This window comes from Elephantulus edwardii, unplaced genomic scaffold, assembly GCF_000299155.1.
Source record: "Elephantulus edwardii isolate Elephantulus edwardi_28Jun2011 unplaced genomic scaffold, EleEdw1.0 scaffold00155, whole genome shotgun sequence".
Lineage (NCBI taxonomy): Eukaryota > Metazoa > Chordata > Mammalia > Macroscelidea > Macroscelididae > Elephantulus > Elephantulus edwardii.
This window is the reverse complement of record NW_006399905.1, coordinates 7,590,685-7,613,167: the sequence shown is the minus strand read 5'-3', so window position 1 is coordinate 7,613,167 and position 22,483 is coordinate 7,590,685. Positions and strand designations below refer to the sequence as shown.

At 42.8% G+C, this 22,483-nt stretch overlaps 1 protein-coding gene across 1 annotated transcript in view; it reads left to right on the top strand.

The window, feature by feature from the left end:
* LAMA3 (laminin, alpha 3) overlaps nt 1–14,934 on the top strand; it is a 383,386-nt gene extending 368,452 nt beyond the window's left edge. Inside the window, 7 exon segments of the mRNA XM_006895048.1 lie at nt 4,832–5,015; nt 7,522–7,662; nt 10,550–10,709; nt 10,809–10,939; nt 12,831–12,924; nt 13,835–13,948; nt 14,789–14,934. Coding sequence (XP_006895110.1) covers nt 4,832–5,015; nt 7,522–7,662; nt 10,550–10,709; nt 10,809–10,939; nt 12,831–12,924; nt 13,835–13,948; nt 14,789–14,934 — 970 coding nt within the window.
* The last annotated feature ends 7,549 nt before the right edge of the window (nt 14,935–22,483 follow it).

Below are 22,483 nucleotides of genomic sequence, written 5' to 3'. Positions count from 1 at the left end.
GGATTGATTCAGTGACTGGGGTAATTGGGTTGGGAGTGTCAGAGACAATGCGATTGGCACAGGACGAGCGGAGTTTAGGGCTGTTGTACATAGGGTCGCTATGAGTCGCAGGCGACTCAACGGCACATAACAACAACAACAACATGCATTAGTTACATCATTCCACCATACCTATTCATTATCTGCGCTAAGTAACCCAGGGAATGAGGCTCGATGGAGAAGAAGATGCCTTCATGACTGGAGAATCATTAACAGCCATGCTTACTTACTGATATAGTTGCTGAACTTACTGATGAAGGTAAATAACTACAGGCTTTACTGTGGATTGTTGTCAACATAAAAAACCCAACCAAAATCTTTACCACTAGGCCAAGAAGCAATATCATGGAAAATATAAAAGATTGACATTGTGTACAATTTCGCTTTACTTGGCTTCAAAAATCAAGAGCTCTGGGAGCAGCAGTCAAGAAGTAAACCGGTTATTGCACTGGCCAGTTCTGCTCAACGGTGTTGAAGAGCAGAGTCCTTGCTTTGAGGACTGCTGCAGCCTAATCCAAGCCAGATTCTGTTCAGCGGCCTCGTGCAAAAGCTGGACAGTGAAGAACGAAGACCGAAGGGGAATCGATCCCTTTGAATTGTAATGTTGTTCAAGAATACTGAATATACTGTGGGCTACCAGAAGAATGAACACATCTCTCTTGGAATACTGCCAGAATCTTTTTTGTTAAGCAAGGATGCTGGCACTTCATCTCGAGTTCTCAATGGTTCGAACAGTGAACACACTGAGCTTCAGCACTTTAGGAGAAGATTCTCTCCTGTAAAAGAAATGGTAGCTGCGGCTGATGCCCCAAGTGCTTGCTCCACCCCACTAATTCCATCTCCCTCTGCCTTCCTCCCTGCACCTTCCCACCTCCTGCTCCCCACCCTCTACCCCGCATCTTGTCATCCCCCCCTTGCTCTGCCACTCTGGGAGCTTCGCCCCCCCTCTCTTCTAACCCTCTCAGCCCCTTTCTCTCCTTTCATCTCTCTTGCTCAGCTCATCCAGTAAACTCATTATCTAGACGTCTTCAGATGACTCAACCCTGCCAACAGGAAGTTATATGTAATACATTTTTAAAAACAGCATTTTTCAAGTACTTATGGAGGGGGGATAAAAACCAACTCTCAAACACATTGCCATGGAGTCAGAAGTGACTCATAGCTGACCCTCCAGCAGGTTTCAAGGCTGTAGAAAGGAGATTGCTCATCTTTCTCCTAAGGAACCACTGGTGGATTCGAACCAGTAGAGAGGCCCTGCTTTGGGGTTAACAGTGCAACTCCCTCCACACTAGACTACAAGAGCCATTAGAAAATAGAATTTTTAAAATATGCTGAACGTGTTTCTTGTTGCTGTTTTTTTTTATGCCATCAAGTTGAAACTTACCTTCCAACAGGTATTCAGAAGTTGTAAATCACACCAGAGAAGACTATCTCCATTTTTCTCCCATGGAGCATCTGGTGGATTCAAACTGTGTGCCTTTGAGATTGTAGTGCAGCTTCTTTCCATTAGGCCACTAGAGCTCTCCTGAGCACATTGCTAGGAGGGGCAATTCACAATGTTTGGAGGGTAGAAGATCATCAAAAAGAGAGGAAGACCTTTAACAAGCTGGATTGATAGGGTGACTGTAGCAGTGGGCTCAAATGTGTCAGAGAGGATGAGGCTGGTGCAGGATAGGACGTGGTCCAGGCCTTGTTCATAGGGCTGCTGTAAGTCATGCTGGATTCAACAGTACATAACAACAACAACAACAACAAATAGTATAGCAATCAGAGCATATTTTCAGAAAGACGCAAAATCTGAAGTATTCTTTATCTACTCTTCTCATTCTGATTTATGTTCCAGCACTTTTGAAAATGGTCCTTGAAGCCATTGTACCAGTTCAGCCCTTTGTTGATGCACTGAAGTGCTGCTAAGCTCTCTGCCTTTGCCTCCACACCTCCAGCAGCGAAGTGCCATAGCCACAGCATCACTCTACCCTGTGATCCCAAGAGTCACAGCTACAGCATCACTATGTGCTGTGATCTGAAACTCCTGCTGCCTTTTTGGGGGTGTTAGTCAGTTAGTCTTTTCTAAAAGTTGCTTTATGGAACAATTCTCCCACAAAGCAAATGTCATGTCTGATAACCAAGCCCACATATGCAAAGTGCTTTAATTCCATAGCCAGCTCTAATGTCTGCCTCAAATTGGCTAACCTTTGCTCTGCACACCTCCGCACTAGCACGCAGGCATAGCAAGAGAAATATTGAGCTATCTCACCATCTGCGTGGTTTAATTTAACAAATAAAGACTTTCCTTTCATTTTGAAGAACATTGCCCTCAAGGAAACTTGCTTGTCTGAAGAATCAGTGTATATTCTAGTGTTCACTCAGCCTCTCGATATTAAAAAGCTAGAACTCTGGAAGGCAGTGCGGCATTTCCTCAGAAAGCTGAACATAGAAATTCCATTTAACCCATCTATTCCACTGCTTGAAATATACCCCAAGAAAATGAGAACTGAGGTGCAAAGGGAAACTTGTACACCAGTGTTCATAGCAGCATCATTTACTATCACAAGAACATGGAAATAGCCCAGATATCCAACCACAAGTGAATGGATTGAGAAATTATTGTACATTCACCCAGTGGAATACTAAGCAGAATGCAGGAGCAATGATTTTGTAAATCACTACCTAACTTGGGAGGATCTGGAGGGCTTTTTTGCTAAGTGAACTAACTCAGTCCTGTAAGGACAAATGCTGTATAAGACCATTATCATAGAAATAGATAACTAGTGAAACACGTATGAGGATCTGAGGAGGGAGGTGTGTCGGATCAGAGGGGTGTGGGTGGGGGCATAATCATAGTGTTGCACAATTTGATGGGTGGAGGGAGGAATGTGTTAAGGAAATGGGAAAGATCTGGTGTGAAAAGACAGTGTATACAAACTTTGTAAGTAAATCAGTATAAAATTTAAAAATTATATTACATAAAAAAGGGGGGGAGCTAGAAAAAGGAAGACTGGCTGTTTTCCCCCTTCTACTTCCAGATTTTCCATTTACTGTTCGGTTCAACTCATTAACTATTTACTGAGTGCTGACTCGATGGCACATAACCGCAACAGCCTATGGACTGAGTACCATGTGCTGTGGACTATGTACTAAGTACTGGAGATACAGCCTTACGCGGAGCAGACTCAGTTCTTGACCCTTTTCAAGTGCGCAGCTAGTTTGAGCACAAGCTGCCAGTGAGGACTTCTTTATACACAGATACACACCCTCCTGCCACTACGCTGATGCCTCTCAGTGTGACTGTAAACCACAGAGAACTCAAGGCATAAAATGGAATGGCCCTCATGGAATCCCCATTGCCCAGTACAATGCTTTACACATAGTATGTGCTCATTAAATTATTGGCAAATGGATAGACAAAGATAAGTTCATTTTCATAAAAGGTGGTTCAATACAAGCAGCCTTGCCTTCCTTCAGGAGATTATAGATTAATGCACCTCATGCACACCTGCCATAGTATTGTTGTTGCTGTTAAATGCTATCAAGTCAACCATGACTCATAGGGATCCTGTGAACGACAGATCTGAGCTTGCCTTTTCCTGCACCATCCTTCCCATCTCTGATACGCATATCAGAGCCCATTATTACTGTCACCACTGAGGAGGTAAGTACATCAAGCTTGGAAGGGTGGAGGGTTGATGAAAGAGAGGAAGACTCTCAACCAAGTGGCTTGACACAGTGACTGAAGTAATGGCGCTGATAGGACAGGGTTCAGATCTGTTGTTCCTATGGTCATTATGGGTTGCACTAAACTCAATGGCACCAAACAACAACAATGACATAGCAAACCATCTTATTGAAGGTTTTCCTCTCCCTGACCCTCCACCTTTCCCAGCATAACATTCTTTTCCAAGAACTGGTATCTCCTGACAGTGTTCCCAAAGGATGTGAGTCAGAGTTTAACCAGCCTTGCCTCTCAGGAGCACCAGGGTGTCCCACCTGTAAAGGAGGCTTATATGCTGCAAAATGCTGAACAGGTTTCAGCCGAACTTCCAGACTAAGACAGACCAGGAAGAAAGGCTTGATCAAAAATCAGGTATGGAAACTGTGGATCCCAAGAGGCCAACCCCATTGTGCGTGGTTAGCCATGACTTGCAGGCCGCTCATTGAGAACAGAGAACAGCACTTACTTAGCCAAGCTGCGACTTGTAAGGGTGGATATGGTGCGTAACCATCATACAAATGAACGCTATCTTTCAGTCTCTGCTTTTACCATATGTATTTTCCCAATCCTGTTGCATCCTAAGTGGCATCGTTTAGGGTGCTAGCATGTAAAGACAGGTGGGAGAGGGTGAATCTGTACTTTTTTCCCTTTATGTTTCTTCCATAAAGACATTCCTTATTAGATGCTTAAGTCATATGACTGCTACTCAAATTGCCTGCCACCTCCGCTCATAGCTTTCCTTCCCAAAAATTTAGGGGGGAAAAAATCTACATTGAGCTGGGAAAGTGCAGGCGTGTTTCTCCTTGCCATGTGCTGGCAATAGTTGAGGTCTGCCATGGAAGTTCTTCACTATTCCCCAAGGCGAGAAGGAAATGATACAACTAATTTTTCTACAGCTGACTTACAATGACTTATAAATGCTCCAAAGAGAAAAGCGATCTAATCCGTCCATGCCTCAGTTTCTGCATTTGTGAAATGGAGAGTCCAGGGTTCGCTCCCAGCCCTTCCGTTCTGAGATCCACAGAGCCACTAAAACACTTCTTTTCCTCTCCTGTATCTTTTGTTGTTCTTTCCTCTCAGTTCACAATTTGCCATGGACGTGCAAACAACATCATCCAGAGGGCTAATATTTTACGCGGGGACAGAGAACTCTTTTATGGCCCTTTATCTTTCAAGTGGAAGGCTGATGTTAGCATTTGAAGCAGAGGGACAAAGACTGAAACTCAGAAGCAGACAGGAGTGTGACGACGGGAGATGGCATGAGGTGAGAGTTAAATCTGTGCTGGATCTTCAGGGAGGGGCTGGGTTCAATGTTGGAGGAGGCCCAGGTTCCTTTCCTGGCACAAAGGTTCAGGGCACTGGAAGGGGCCTGAGTGACTGGAGGAACTGATTCTACCAGCTTCGCAGCCCTCCGCTCATCCCACGGACCCTCCGCTCATCCCACGGATCCTTCCAGCATGCACCGTTCGAAAGTCAAGAAAAGCTTTACTTCATTCTCGGCTCCCAGACCTCTAGACTGCCTCACACCGCTTGCCCACTCCCACCCAACCTCCTGGGCAGTTTCTCTGCCTCACCATCTATTCTCAGTCCTCCCAGTTGCATGTGCTTACAGGCCCACTTCCCAAGCAGGCTGGATCCTGCTGTACCCAGATGCAAAGAAATCCAATTTAAGACAAGAAGAAATTTAGCTGTGAGGTGTTTGGGGTTTTTTTCCTCCTGATGATAAAACTAGACTTCAGAAAAATTAAGTGGCCTGGTGATTCGTGCTCAATCATTGTACACATATTTTATTTATGTGTCCTCCTGGAGCACAGAAATAAAATAAAATAAAACCTCTAAAGACCTGCTGGAGGGTCAGCAATGAGTCAGTTCCGACTCGACAATACACAAAAAAAAAAACCAACAATGTCAGAGTCTAATAAAGGCTTTGAGGGAGGAACTAGTAAAACGAAGTAAGACAGTAATAGACTACTTTTGATAGGAGCTTTGGTGGCTCAGTGGTAAGGAATTGCCCTGTTAATCAAAAGGTAAGTGGTTTGAATCTACCAGCTGCTCCACGGGAGAAAGATGGGCAATCTCCTCCTGTGCTGTTTACGTACTGCCTCTGAAAACCCACTGGAGGGTCTGCTATGAGTCAGTTCTGACTCAACGGTACTCAACCACAACTTCTTATTTTTCTTTAATTGAGATTTTAATGAAAGTTTATGAAGAACTTGGATTTCTATCCATTCATTATTGCACAATTTCCTCCCTACTCCCCACCCCCGCCACAGTTCACTTTTTTTTCTTTGGAAAAAAAATTCTTTCATTGTTATATAGTTCCTTACCCTGAGACCACTTCACTATGCAGCTCCTACTCTGGACTCCTGTCATGCCAATAATACCTAATAATATATTCCTTTTATACAGTTCTCTCCCTTGTTTGCCTCAATGCAACACACATTATTTATCCCCTTTTCCTAGTTTCCTCCCAACCCCTATGTCAGTCCTGTTTTATAACTGTGGCATTATGCAGTATTTGCCCTTTTGTGACTGAGATATTTCACTCAGCATAATGTCCTCCAGGGTCACTCATTTTGTATAATATTTCATGAGTTCCCTGTTTTTCAGCGCTGTGTAATATTCCATTGTGTGAATACAGCACAGCTTCTCCGTCATTCATTTGTTGATGGGCACTTGGGTTGTTTCCAACTCTTTGCTATTGTGAACAAAGCATTAGTGAACATGGGTGTGCATACATCTGCTTGGGTGGCAGTTCTGGTTTCCCTAGTGTATATTCCCAGTAGGTTGAACACGACTTTCAGTAGAGTAGTCAAGGAAGGTCTTCTGCAGTAAGGGATGGTCAAATTATGGGGAATTCACTGTAGGCAAAAGGAACGGTGACCACGAAGATTCTGAGGTGGGAATTAAACAAAACAGTAATAGGATGATGTAAGACAGAGAAGCAGAGCCCAGATCACGTAAGGCTTGAAGGCCCAGCTAAGGACTTCGGGTTTTCTTCTGAATGCTCTGGAACCTTTGGAGAGCAATAGAAGAATACTAGACAGCTTTACATTCTACAAACTCTCCAGTTAAAGGGACTAAAAAGGGGTGAGAGGAGAGGTGAGAAGGCCAGAGAGGTGCTATGTTCTTTGCTTAGTAGGGTCATGGGGGTGGTAGAAAGAAGTAGGTCTTTCTGAATGGGTTCTGAAGGTACCAGAAAGGCTTGCTGATGGTGCAAATGAAATACAGGCTGATAGGAGACTAATGAGGAAGCTTATGATTTTGAAGCAGCAACTGGATCAGTGGCGGGGCCTTTCCTGAGATGGAGATGGTGAAAGGGGATGAGTGTGACCAGGGAAGAGCAGTTTAGATCTCACGATGCCCAAGAGTCTGTTGTGAACACGCAAAGGTTTAGTTGCCTGTTTAAACCCACACATCAGTAGGCAGTGGAGAAGTTCAAGGTCCCCATGGAGATATACATTCGGGAGACATTATGAGTGATTTTATAACCATCTGATAGCAAAATTGAAAGCAGAAGAAAAATAGCTACTTTTCCCTTACACAGTAGTTTTAATCAAATGAACTCTTTTAAATATCTAACAAATCAATAATGCTAACAGTGATGCTGAAAGTGACAACATTAGGGAGGAAAAGCCTTGGTTTTTTAAGCTATTTGAGGGAACTGAGAATTATTTTTTTTTAAAAGTAATTTCATGTTACTATTAATAAAATGCAGTGCTGATTATCAAGAGTAAAATGTAATTAACTTTTCTTTTTTCACTCTTAAGGTGGTGTTTGGGCAAGATGGAAAAATGGGTCGTTTAGTTGTGGATGGTCTGAGGGCTCGAGAAAGAAGGTTTCCTGGAAATTCCACCTTCAGCATCAGAACCCCAGTTTATCTGGGCTCCTCCCCATCAGGAAAACCAAAGGTAAACACTGGCATTGCAGAGCCCTTGGTAAAATTGTTATGTGCTGTCGAGTCACCTGCAACTCATAGCAACCCTATGTGCAACAGCCCTAAACCCTGCTCTATCCTGTGCCAATCTCATTGTCTCTGACACACCTACCCCCATTACCCCAGTCCCTGAATCAGTCCATCTCATCAAGGGTCTTCTTCTCTTGTGCTGACCCTTCGCCCTCCCAAACATAATGTCCCTCTCCAAGGACTTGTCCCTCTGCAATATGTCCAAAGTATGTCAGATGAAGCTTTAGAACTCTTGCCTCCAAGGAGCAGCCTGGTTTAACTCTCTCTAGGATGAATCTGTTTGTTCTCCTAGCAGTCCATGGTATATTCAATACTCCAGCACCACAGCTCAAAGGCATCAATTCTTCTTCTAACATCCCTAGTCATTTTCCAGCTTTCTGATACATAGCAAGTATTTGCAAAGACTATGGCCTGAGTCAGGCGCACCTTAGTCTCCAGACTGACATTGTTGCTCTTCAAACTTTGGAGAGGTCTCTGACAGCAGACTTTCCCAATGAAATTTATCTTTTTATTTCCTGGCTGCTGGTAGCAAGAGTGTTGATTGTGGATCCAAGCAAAGTAAAGCTGTTAAAAATCTCAATCTGTTCATTATCTATCATGATGCTGCCAACTGGTCCAGTGGTGAGAATCTTTATTTTCTTGATGTTGAGCTTTAATCCATATTCATTTACCTTTTAATATACAGGCAGTTCCTGGATGCAAGCGTCAGTCTTAGGAACAACTACTGCTCACCCTTAATGTTATACAGATCTGCCCGTATTGAACCAACCCTCCAAAAGCAAATCAAACCTGATGCCACCAAGTCTATTCTGATTCACAGTAACCCTTTCAATGGTTTCCTAGGCTGTGAACTTTTAAGAGACTGCCCACCTTTTTCTCCTCAGAGCAGCTGGTGGGTTTGTTAAAATATATGCAGCATGTACATACATTTGCCAACAGAAACATCTGAGCATGTGCCCTGTGTACTTATAGGTGCGTTCCCTACATGTGTGTAAACACATACTTATTTATGTAGCCACACATTTTTAGAAATTGTTATTACAGTTATTACAAAAGTGCATATGCTGTGGCTTTTACTAAAACCATTCCTTATTCTTGTATACTTCTCAGTGTTATCATTTAACTTGGTCAGGTTGTGTTGACTTTATCCACCACCATCAATATTTCCTAACCTGTCACTGAAACTAACCAATGTCTATTATCTAGAAAGTGTTTCCCCCCTCTTTTCCCTTGCATGCCTGACAGCCATGGAAGAATGTTGCTTTGCTGTATGTACATGTACCTATTCTGTTTTCTATTAATAATGAGTCTATCCAGGATTTGTCCTTCAGTGATTGATGTCTTTCACTCAGCATAATGTCTTCTAGGGGGCGTTGTGTTGAATACAGCCCATAGCAACCCTAGGAAGCCTGTCCTATCCTGTGCCATCCTCACACTTCCATACTATAGTATATTTTGAGAACTCACCATTATTCTTTATGGCTGCATAGTATTCCACTGCCTGGATGTCTACAATTTGTTTATCCATTCATCTGTCATAGGCGTTTAGGCTGTTTCCATCTATTCACTATCATGACTAATGCTTCATTGAGCGTAAGAATGAATATACCTGTTAGTGTTAGTAGTTTTAGTTCTCTAAGAGTAGACACCTAATAATAGGATTGCTAGTGTCTAGGGCACTTCTGTTTCTAGCTTCTTAAGGAAGCTCTATACCATTTTCCATAGTGGTTGAACCCATGTCAAATCCCATCAATAGTGGAATCGAATTCCAATCTCCCTGCAGTCTCAGCAACATTTGTTGTTTTCTCTTTTTGATCTGTGTCGTCTTTGCAGGCATGAGATGCTATTTCATTTGTAGGTTTGCATCTCTCTGATGGCTGATGAGGGACTTGGTGGGGGGGCATAGTCTATAAGGAGTTGCACTGCTAACTCAAAGGTGATACTTCTCTGTCGGTTCATATTCACCAGGAGCTCCATGAGAGGAAGATAGACAGTCTTTTCTTGCATGATTTGCAGCCTCAGAAGCCAAATGTTGAGGCAGCTATGAGGTGATTCTGACTCAACACCGATGAGTAGGGCCCACTGAGAATGAACACTGTTATTTTTAACTCTGTGTCATTCATGACTTGATGGGTCACTGAGACCAAAACTGTAGAGTCTTTTACACCTTATTATTTTTGGAATTTTTTGGCCTCTTTTGACAGTCAGCTGCCTGCTTTAAGCTATCACCCTAGTTCATAAAAACCCTAGGAGGGGGGTTTGTTCCTGTAAGGAAATGATGAGATCTGTGAGCTGCAAGGTGGAAATTGGCCCTGTTGTGAATTTTTCTGTGGGACCAGAGTCAAGATCACCTCCCCGTTTTTGTTCAACACTCGCAGGTAACCCTAACCTCCCTCTACCCACTACAAACATACTTCTTGGCTCAATGGCACCTTCAGACTGTGACCACCACTGGACATCCAGTATCCAGATTTTTCTCGACATTATCTTGAGTGTGCTGTTGAGTCAGAATTTACTCATAGCTGACCCTCCAGAAGGTTTTCAGAGGCACTAAATCTCACAAAAAGAGATTGCTCATACTTTTCTCATGGAACAACTGGTAGATTCGAACTGGATGCCTTTGGGATTGCAACACAGCTTCTTACCACTAGGCCACCAGAGTTCTCCTTTATGAGCAGGGAACCAAATGAAACAGTCAGACCCACCTGACTCTTTGAAGTGTGAAGGACAGAATCCAAGTCCCTCTCGCAGACAAACAACTTCTACTTTAACCAGCACCCCTTTGTGAGCTGTGGGTATTGATGTTTACTTTCACTTCTGCTTGGTTGTAGACCCTTCCCCAGTCCAGCTTTGTGGGATGCCTGAAGAACTTTCAGTTGGACTTAAAGCCCTTGGATATTCCCTCTGCAGGCTTTGGAGTGTCTCCCTGCCTGGGGGATTCTTTGGAGAAAGGCATTTATTTCTCTCAAGTAGGAGGCCACATCATCCTAGGTAAGGAGCCGTTGAGTCAATGTCTTTAAATCTTAACAATGTCATCCTTTTTCTTTCATTATGATGTTTTAACGTCTTCTTTTTTTTATGTCCTTAAAGCTGATTCTGTCGTGTTGGGTCCCGCATTTGAACTTGTTTTCAGCATTCGCCCACGAAGTCTCAATGGGATCCTAATACACATTGGCGATCACTCTGAGAAGTATTTAAGCACATATATGGAGGCTGGAAATGTGCGTGGCAGGCAGATGGGATGGGAAGGGTATATGGATTCACATTAGAAAGTGATAACATTTCTGGAGATCACAGTGAGTCAAATTAAAACAGAGAGTGGGCTCCAACCTTGGGTTAATGGAGAGATTTTCTTTCTAAGCTAGCTTACCATTTCCCTTTAGCAAGTAATTTTATATCTCCATATTTTCTTGTCTTCTTTAACATGGAGACAACCCAACAATTTGAGTTAAATTCCAGCTCCTCCTCGTAGATTTATGATCTTAGACAAATTGTGTAACCTCTTCCTGGCTCAGTTTCCTTATCTGTACAATGTGGGTAACAGTTTTCATGTCTTGGGATTTTTGTCAAGATTATAGAAAGTAGCATCTTCTCAAATAATGTATATTTGATTTACCCTCACTCCAGCTCTTCATGTATTCAAAGGGCTAGCTCCAGAAGTAACGGACTGAATTTTTATCACCAGTTGTCTACACCACACCATACCCATCCGTTCCCAAGACCCACTTAATCTGGTTTCCAATTTCCCTCATTCTCTCTATACAACTCACCTGCCTTTCCCTCCTCTGAACCCCTGCTGGCAACTGAGTTTCCATCCCAGCTTCTGTTGTCCTGCCTGGACTCCTTCTTCAGATTGAACTTCTGCTCACTTACCTTTCCCTTCAGGCACAGACCTGAGTCAAGAGCTTATTTCAACATCCTAGTGTCTCTTCTTTCTTCCCCAGAAAAGCCTCCTCATAGCCGTCTTCTTCCAGAAAGCCTGTAATACTTATGGCCTTTAATCAAAGATAGATAATAGGCCATGTTCTCTCACCTCCATCCTTCCACCATGTACTAAATGTGAAGGAAGAAAATAGACGAGAAAAGTAAAATAACCTTAGCTCCTGGAACATATTTTCTTTAAATTGTAGCCTGAAAGTCTGAGCTTGTCTCTGATAACAGACACCAAGATGTGAACATCTCTCTACTGGGTCATAGGGGACTTTTCCAAGAAGGAATAGGAGGGTCTCCAGTGGGAGTTTGTGGATAAGAATAATCACAGGAGAGTGAATAGCTGACACGCCTGGCTGCAGTGACATTATTCAGCTCAGAAATTGCCAAACAGGCTGTCTAGTTGAAGTGCATGCAAATTAAATGCAAATTATGTATAGACCTGGCAATTTTCGTCCTCTCATTTCATTCACCTTGACCTAGAGCATGGAAATGGCACATTATGCACAAGTGCATGTTGAATTCCTGACCCTCAACATATGCTCAACACAAAACCAAGTCAGTGAGCATTTAACTTTCTTGGAGGAGCACTTGACAAGCATTATGTTTGTTGAGTTGTAACTGAGTGGCCCTCTGACAAGGCGTAGGCCTTTGTCAGCATTTATGCCTTCCACATTTCCCATGTCCTTCTAAACTGTACCCTGCCACATGTTAATTAATATATGAATTGTTAAGGACTCTCGATGATAATCCGTCTCCTTTGAGCAAGGCCTGAGGTTACAGTTTGAACTAGGCAGAAATGAGAGTAGCTTCAGGAAAGCCTTGGATTTGCAGCTTCCCTGCTTTAAAGGAATGCAACAGGGGGGTTCTTCTGAAGCAGTGCACCCCACATGAGCTCCTGGTAGGGCATGGAGAGGTCAGCATAGAACTGATATCTGCAGACTGAGCTTTTGGAAGTAGATCACCAGGCTTCTTTTGCAAGGTTCCACTTGGTTGACTTGAACCTGCCACCTCTCAGTTAACAGCTGAGTGTGGTAACAGTTTGTACCACCTGATGTGTAAAAGGAGACCAGTATCTAAGAGGGATGTGGGCTGTGTGGGTGGCAGAGATCTGAGAAGGGAAGGTAGCAAGGGGAAGTGGTCTCCAGGCATCTTTCTGAAGATGAAACACGTGTGTTTCAGCTCACAGTCGTGATGAAGAGTGGCACAGGTGGGATTATGACATCGATCTTACCCAGCCAGCCTCTATGTGATGGACGGTGGCACACAGTGAAAGGTATGTCATCTGTGACCGCTAGTTCATGCAGTGAAACGGGTAGACCCTTCCTATCCTGGTCTGAATATCCCAAATGTAACTGGAGTCCACCAGCCCAGCAAAGCCTGACCAGTCAATCAATCCATCGCACAGATTGATCTGTTCTCCTCACCCGGAATATTTACATTATTTATGAATATGCCTCTGGTTCTCCATAACGGACTAAGATTGCTCTTTTTCTCGAGCCCAGCAAATTGAAACTCTTTGTTTGATGTCTCAAAGTCTTACAACACTGCAATTTCGATCCTGATTCAGAAGATGAGAAAACCAGAATTCCCCTCTGCTTTTCATCCCTTACTGTGTGTGCTTGAGCAAATTACTTAATTGCTCTCTACTTTCTTAATCTATAACATTAAAATAAAAAGTAATTCATGCTTCATGTTATGTGTACCGTAGAGTTGTAACCATAGCTGACTTTCCATTGAGTTTTCATAGGCAATAAATTGCATGGGAGTTAATGGCCCAGCTTTCTCCCATGTAGCATCTGGTGGATTCAAACTGTGTACCTTTGAGTTGACAGTGCAACTCCTTCCCACTAAGCCACCAAAGCCCCCTTTGGTTTGGGAAAATTAAATTGGATTGTTGTTGTTGTTGTTGTTGTTGTTATGTGTCGTCAAGTCACCTGCAACCCATAGTGACCCTACGTACTGCAGCTCTGTACCCTGCCCTGTCCTGAGCCAGTCTCACTAGTTCTGACACACCAACCCTCATTGCCCCAGTCACTGTCACTAGGCTGTCAGAGCTTCCTCAGCTTCAATCTAGGTTGGCCAGGTTCCTGCAGGTAGTGTTTCCACAGCCTAAACTGAAGACAAAGGGCCAGAGGGTGAGGATCTCACCAGGAAATAAGCTTGGCTTGCATTCTTCTCCCTAGTCATCATTAAACAAGACACCCTGGACCTGGAATTGGATAACAACCATGCATCCAAGCGACTCACCTTAACACCGGCTGTCACTGAAGAGCCAGTCCACATTGGAGATATCCCAGGTAGCTCTTGACTTCTTCTGCTTCCTATCTTGTCCCAATATACCCTTAACATTTTCATCTGAACCCAACAAATGGGTGGGTCAGATGGGGATGGTGACAACTTTGCTCCAAGCATTTGAGAAACCCTGTTACTAGTAATTGTTGTTCTGTCAAGTTAGAACTGACCCACGGCTGACCATCCAGCAGGTTGTCAGGGGCAGTAAATCACACAGGAAGAGATTGTCCATCCTTCTTTTGTGGAGCTGCTGGAGGGTTCGAACCACGTGCCTTTAAGATTGCAGCATAGCTTCTTGCCACTAGGCCACCAGCAGGACTCGTTAGAGGTGCTTATCTCAAGCCTAAACTCACAAACATATAAGAGGCTGCATCAACCTGGAAGCCTGATATCAGCAAAAAATCAGGAAAGAGGTTGAAAAAACTTGGTCTCTCTTCTTCAGATACTTAGTTTTATGAGTGAGTTATTTAGGTTTGTGAAACCTGAGTGGGAAGACTAGAATGTTCCCTGGAAACAGCTTTTTCATCCTTAATTGTCCAATGGTCTTCTAACACATTGGCTGTTAATTTTACGGCTCTTTCAGGACCTATAAAAAACACAGGAGTTGTTATCAGCTGAGGTGGGTTGTGGAAGCTCCTATTTTGAAGAACTTGGATAGTCTAGTTGCTTATGTATCACACCAGGTGGTGTGTGGGAAGCCTGCTTAATGAGGAAATGACCGGGAAGATAAGGGGGGTGGGGGCGTCCCTTTAGCACTTTCGAAGAAGCCTGTTGTTACAAATACAAAGGACATGAATTTGTCAGAATATGCTATCCATTGAATGATTCTTCCTTTCCTCTTTCAGCCAATTTGAAGACGCTGAACCTACCAATGTGGAAATCACTTTATGGCTGTCTCAAGAATATCCACATCAACCACATTCCTGTCCATGTCACTGAAGCTGCACAAGTCCAGGGGACTGTCAGTCTCAAAGGCTGTCCTGACCACTAACTTGAACCTAGCAAGGAAGTTCACTTTCAAAAGCACTGATTACCCAGCTCTCCCAACACAATATTATTCTCAACTTAAGACACCATCTGCATGGGTTGAATCACAAACATCATCTTGGATTCTGACCATGTATTCCCATCATTCTGGCATTTTGGCACTCGATGATACATCTTTATTTCAGAGTAAAATCTTATTTCCTGAGCAAGGTGAACAAAGTATATTCTTTTGGTAATATTATTTTCCATTAAAAAATAAATATCTTTGAAAGAACATTATTTTCCACTTGTTAACAATGGAATCTATTTTAAAGTACTTTAAAAATGCAAAACTTTTACATATGTTACAGGGTTAACATCTATGAGATAAATAAAAGCAATATACTCTTTAAATAATTCTTTTATTAGCATGAAAATGATTTCTCTTGATGGTCATTGTTCATTGCATTAGTTCTCCAGTTACCACGTTCTTTTTGTGTGTCAATTAAAAAAAATTATTTTATACTGGTTTACATACTAAGTTCATAAAATTAGTATACATTGTTTTTCACACCAGATCTTTCTTGTACTTGCTACCACCTCAGTTTTATCCAATATTTGAACGTGAACAGGAAAGGAGCTGTGTGTGCTAAATGCTGAAGCTACATGAAGATGTAAGAACTGATTTCTACTCTTGATAATATGCATTCCACCTGGGGAGACAGGTCATATTCCTAACATAGTAAACAACTAAGAAGGTAAATTAATAGGCCTATGACTTTGCTTGACTCCTCAATCCTGGTTTTCCTCAGTCTGATATCAGTGAAGTCTAGGTTCTGATTATCAGATTTTTTCTCTCACTTTTTAAAATTTTAAATTAGTTTGCAAACTAAATTCATATACATTGTGTTTCATTCATGTGTATAGTGTCTCACACTCACATTTGTTTCATACAATCATTCCTATGCATTGTGTTTTATAAAATTAATCACCATTGATCTATGCCCACTATCACACCATCTTTTCAGGTCCCCAAGGGATCTTTTGTAATTCTTTTACCCCCTCCCTCCACCCACCAAACTCTGTACCCCAGTGGTTCCCAACCTCCCCACACTCCATCCCATGTTTGGACTTTTATATACATCTTACTAGTTATCTTTCTGTTACATTATTTTGTACATGTACAATAATGGTCTTATGCAGTATTTGTCCTTATGAGACTGAGTTAGTTCACTTAGCATAATGATCTGTAGATTCTTCCATGTTATATAGTATTTTACAAAATCATTGCTCCTGAGTGCTGCATAATATTCCACCATGTGAATGTATCACAATTTCTCAATCCATTAATTTGTTGATGGACATTTGGGCTATTTTCACATTCTTGCTATTGTGAATAATGATGCTATGAACACAGGTGTACAAATTTCCATTGGTTTCTCAGTTCTACTTTCCTTGGGGTATATTCCAGGCAGTGAAGTAATAGCTGCATCATATGGAATGTCTATGTTCAGCTTTTTGAGGAAATGGCAAACTGTCTTCCAGAGGATGAGGTGATTACACCTGCCATAATGAAAGCTTTATGTGATGAGGTACAACAGTCAGTAGGAAGGAGAGGTCACTTGTATTTACAAAACAGTGAAAGCTGCTCTGAACTGGTCTGATTAGCCAGCATCACTTCCCCTAACAAAGAAGGCAATGAAAGATCTTCTGGGATCTTCTACTCTGTATTTACCCTCAGGAGAAAAATAACAAGTAGTTCTAAAAAATCACATATGTTGGTATCATTATTAGGTGCTTTAAAATTGGTTCTGACTCTTTGTGGCCCTTTGAACAGCACAACTGACACACTGCTCAGTCCTGCTCCATTCTCACAGTCATTGCTATGTTTGAGCCTATTGTTGTGGTCATTGTGTCAAATTATATAGATTCTCAGCATTGGGTCATTCGGAAGCACCGTGATAGATGAACAAGAGATTGAGATTGTTAACAACTTCTGCTTGCTCACTTCCAATATCAACACTCTTGGAACGAACAGTCAGGAAATCAAATGACGATTTGCATTAGGAAAATGTGCTGTCAGGGACCTCTCCAGACTGCTGAGTACTGAAAAGAAAATATGTCAGTCTAGAGACCAAGGTGCACCTGATCCAGGCCATGGTCTTAGCAATTACTTACTACACCTCAGATAGCTGGACAATAATTAAGGATGATAGAGGAAGAATCGATGCCTTTGAGTTGGAGTGCTGAAGAAGAGCATTGAACCATGGACTGTGGACTGCCAAGGGAACAAATGATCTGTCTTGGAGAAGATGAAACCAAGCTACCCCTTTGGAGGCAAGGGTTTTGAAGCTCTGTCTCCTCTACTTAGTACATGTTGCCAGGAGGGTCCCGTCCAGGAGAAGGACATCATCCATGGAAAGATGGGAGGGGACAGACCAGGAAAGGAAGACCCTGGATGAAAAGATTGACACAGTGGACTGGAATAACGTGCATATGTGTGTTGAGACAGTGAGATTGGCTCTAGATAGGACAGGATTCAGATCTATTTTTAATAGGGTCACACTGAGTCAGAATTGACAACACAGAACAAGAACACAACTACCATGTCCTTCCTCAGAAACTGGTCCCCTGAGCCATGTCCAAAGTATACAAGACAAGAGTCTTGCCATCTCTCTTCTAAGGTGCTTTCTGGCTGCCATTCATCCAAGACATATTTGTTCTAAAACCTGGATCTAGGAATCTGAAGTATTTGGACTGCCAACAAAAGGTCAATGGTTCTAGCCCAGCAATCACTCCATAGGGGAAGTCTAGATGAGAGACTCAGTAGTGGCAGCAGGATCACAGGGATTTGGTTCTGACCCAGTTAAGTATTGTTGTTAGGTGCTGTTGAGTCTGACTCACAGCAACCCTATGAATAACAGGTCTGAACCCTGTCCTACCTTCACAACTCTGACACACGTGAGTCCATTGTTGCAGTCATGGTGTCAGTCCATCTCATTGAGGGTCTTCATCTCTTTCTCTGACCCTCCGCTTTTCCAAACATGATTTCCCTCTCCAAGGAATGGATCCTCCTAACAACATTCTCAAAGTATGTGAGACGAAGCTTTATCACCTTTGCCTTTAAGGAGCACTCCGGCTGCACTTTCACCAAGACAGATCTGTTTGTTCTTTTGGCATTCTGGAAGCCTCCTGTTTAGAGTCAACCAGGACCTGGTGGTCGGTCAGCCCTTGTATTTAAAAATATGTTGGGCCCTGACTAAGTCTCCAGTTAACTGGTGTTAATTGTGTTTGGATGAACAGTCTTCTAAGTGGTATAGCACTTTTCTGTCAATTTGCTATACTGAGATAATTTGGGGTTGCTGTGATGCTGTACACTGTGTCACTGGTGTGTCAAATGCCATAAAGGTTACCCAAGGTGGACAGTGTTTGGTGGAGCTCCCAGACTGAGACAGTCTTGGAAGCAGTAGTGACATCCACTTCCTAAACATGTCTCTGGAAACTCTATGAACATAGAGAAACTATGATAGTTACAAAACAGGGTTCAGGTCTTCTGTTCATAGGGTCACTATGAATTGTGCTTGACTCTACAGCACTTAACTACAACAACATGGAGTATTCAGTGCTCTTCTCAAATACCATAGCTGGAATACATCTATTCTTTTTTTTATTTTATTGGAAAAAACATATTGGGGGTACAAGGAGGTGAGGGGTGGGGGCAGACGGGTGAGGATGGGTGAAGATGAAAATTGTAGGGCTGCAGTTGCAGAGCTGTACAATTTGGTTGGAGGGGGGAGCAGGTGAAGGAAATGAAAAGGATCCAGTGGGGACCAGATGCTACAGGGGAATGGTAAGCATATGCCAGTGGTGATTAAAGATTTGGGAACTGAATGCAGACTCTCTGGCTTCTTCATGCTGAACAGGGGCATTGATGTGAAGGGGGAAAGAGAGGACACTTTGTCACCTTACTGATGGTCTTGGGTTAAAGCTGCTTGCCTTCTTGTTCTATTAGAAGATGCTTTCCTGACATTTTCTCCCCTCTGGACGGCAAAATGTTTTCCCAGGTGGGTCCAGTGGGGATGGCTGGTTGAACCCAAAGGATCCATCCGCCTTTGCTTCCTTAGCTGTCTGTTGTATTTCCTTTTTGTCACTGGCACTGGGTTCAGGATCAGGTCTGGAGTAAAACTCAGGATTACCTATAGGAAAGGGAGCAAACCTAGAGAGCACAAACTTGTGAGTTATAAATAGAAGGTCTTTGGGAGTGTTACATGGCACTGGCCTTCCCCTCTTCCTGCTCAGAAAAGGGTCCCACTGCCTCACAGACAGCTCTGACAAACTCCCTTCTTCCTTCACCGAGCTGTACCTCAAAACCACAGCCTCCCTGCTCTGCCAATCACTTTAACCTTCTCCCTTCCACATCCTCATCCTACTTTCACTACTTAGTGGCCTTCCTCCGAGTGGTCCGCTGCTCCTGCAGCTCACCATGATGTCTCCGCTTTCGCCGCCATCTTGGATCCCCCACATCTATTCTTTTTCTGTCCTTATGCATTGCCCAACTTTCAGCTGCATAGCAAGTGACTGAAAAGACCATGGTTTGAATCAGGTGCACCTCAGGCTTTACACTGGCATCCTTGCTTCTTAGTACATTGGAGAGTTCCTTAACAGCAGACCTGTTCAATCTAGGTCAGCCTCTGGTGAATGGGGAACTTGTCACTTCTGCAGGGGACCATTCCATTATTTTTTTATTTTTAAATCTCACAAAAAAAAGAAAAGCTCATAAAAGTATACACACCAGCCATAAACCCACCACTCAGAGACCTGTTCATGTTTGGCTGTTTCGATTGTTGCTGTCATGGGGTCCAACATGTCTGTGAACTCTGAGCTCTGTCCTGTCCTGTGCTATCCTCATCATCTCTGACATACTTGAGCCCATTGCTAAAGTCACTGTCTCAGTCCATCTCACTGTGGGACTCCCTTTCTTTTGCTGACCCTCCATCTTTCCAAGAATGACGTCCCCCTTCAAGGAATAGCCCCTCATCACAGCATGCCCAAAGTATATGAGGCCACGTTTCTCCACCCTTGCCTCTAGGAAGCATTCTGGATGCACCTTCTCCAAGACAGAGTGGTTCTCTCAGCAGTCCATGTGATAGCCAGCACTCTTCTCCAACACAACAGCTCAATAGAACTCATTCTTCTTCTCTCAGCTTTATTCATTGTTCAGCTCTTTCAAAATATGTATATATAACAAAGTTTGCCATTTTAACCATTTAAATACTGTTCAATAATATTAATTAAATTCACCAGGTTGCCCAACCATCACTGTTATCTATTTCCAAAGGTTTTCAACATCCTGAATAAAAAGAGTATCTATTATTGTCTATTTCAGTTACTTTCATGAAGTAGAAGGAAGGGTCCTAGAAAGATAAATACTAGGATTCCCCCAACCCCTTCCTTCCTTCCTCCCTCCCTCCCTCCCTCCCTCCGTTCCTTCCTTCCTTCCTTCCTTCCTTCTTTCCTTCCTTCCTTATAAAGAATTCTATAACCTGAGCATGTAAAATGTTGATTTCCATTGCCAGAAGGGTTTATTCTCCATAAATTTTGAGTGTGTGGTTTATTTTCCTATACACTGGCTCTCTGAGAAAGTGGGAATTGGGGCGGGGGTAGAGGACTGGAATTTTCTGCATCATTTGGTCTTCATGAAAGCACACAGCAGAGCTCACACTCACCCATTAAGCCATCCCTCGCTCAAAAACCTTTTGCTAATTAATGAGTTATGTCAGTAGATTCACAGTCAGGGAGCATCTCTTCTTGGGCAGTAATAACGGAACTGTGCTTTCAGGGAGGTGGTAGCTCGGACAAATTGTCCATTGAAAAGGAAAATCTCAGTATGTATGTCCTATTGCTCCTGGAAATATGCTTCCTCAGAAATAAAGTCTGTATTCTAGAATAATAAGGGACTGAACAAATCTGGCATTCAGCCTCAGTGCTGTCAAACACAGAATAAGATCTCAAATGTCCATGTTTTCCCGAGAAAGGCTTTATGCTTGGTGAGGGTGAGGCTTCTGTCAGAAAACTGAAATGCATTGTGGGATTTCTGTCTGGGAGCTACCTGGTCCCAAGTCCTGCTGCTGCTGACAGCTCCTGACAGGCCCAGTCCCATGAGGTTCACCTCCTGCTCCCTAGTTCCCCATAATCCATCTCTTCCCCACAAAGAGAGGCAAGCCCCCACTTCCACTGCCACGCCTTCTGGGGAGACTCTGCTGTTAAAAATCACATGACTCTGAGCCACCCCTCTCTCTCATGGGACTACATACAGTCTCAGCACAGACTTCAGCAAACAAGTTTTCTGTCATGTGCTTTAGAATATTCAAGAAGTCAGAAAGACCAAGATGACATCCCTGGGTTTAAATATGCTATGAGAATATCACTGCTAATATTACTACTGTTTAAAAAACCCAGCAAAACATGGAGGAAAGTCCGAGAGGTCGGATAGTTTCTTGTGGTTTTATTTATGCTGTTGTTGTTATGTGCCATTCAGTTGCGGGCAACTCATAGTGACCCTATGTACATTGTTTTGTTGTTATTGTTGATTGTCTTTGAGTCGAGCACGACTCATAGAGACCCTATGAACAAAAGGCTTGATGCCCCTCTACAACTATTTACATTCATCAAAGTTCATAGGGTTACCGGAGGCATGATATTTAGGAAGTGGATGCCACTCCTGCTTCTAGCTCTGGAAATAAACTTAAACGTTCAAAACCATGAAAGTAAAAAAAACAAAAACCTAATAGAGTCCTGTTCTACCTATGACTTTAGTTAACACTTATCCGCACTGCATTCTAAGAAGAAAAACTGTGGCAAAAAGAACTTGTTCTTCACTTCTCCCTCACCACCTCAGGACATGCTACAAGTTCCAAGCCCCAGGCCCCATTTTTCTGACGATTTTCAACTGCCAAAGTTGGCTTTGCTCCCCAGAGTGGCCAGTCAGCTTCATGGCAGTTGGCATCTAGATGCCCCATTTATGCCATTTCTCCTGCGGGTTTAGTCTCCAATCACCCACAGGTAGCTGGCTGGATAGCCTTCTATGGGCTGTCCCTCACCTTCCATGACCACCTTTCCAAATCCTCATCACCTATATTGGTGCTCTCTTCACCACTCAAGTGAACTGTTTGCTCAAATTTGTATTACACAGGAAAACCTTGTCCAGGCTTTGCCAAACAGATATTTGTGGTATATAATTAGGTCTAACTTTTCACAAAAATAATGAATATTACCATTATGTCCATTATGGCAACAAATACCAAGAATTTTGTGATCTACGAAGAAATATTTAACTAATCCATCAAGAATCAGCTTGTGATATGGGAAGAATGGTCCAAAAGAAATATATGATTAGGTATTATTTGTATGACAACAATCTGGAACAAGAGGTACATTGCAAACCGGAATGTGGGAGGGAAGAAAATGTACAACAATTAATGTATAAAAATTAAAAATAAAATAAATAAAACACTCTTGGAATCAACAGCCAGAAAATCAAAAGATGAATTGCATTGGGAAAGTTAGCTGTCAGA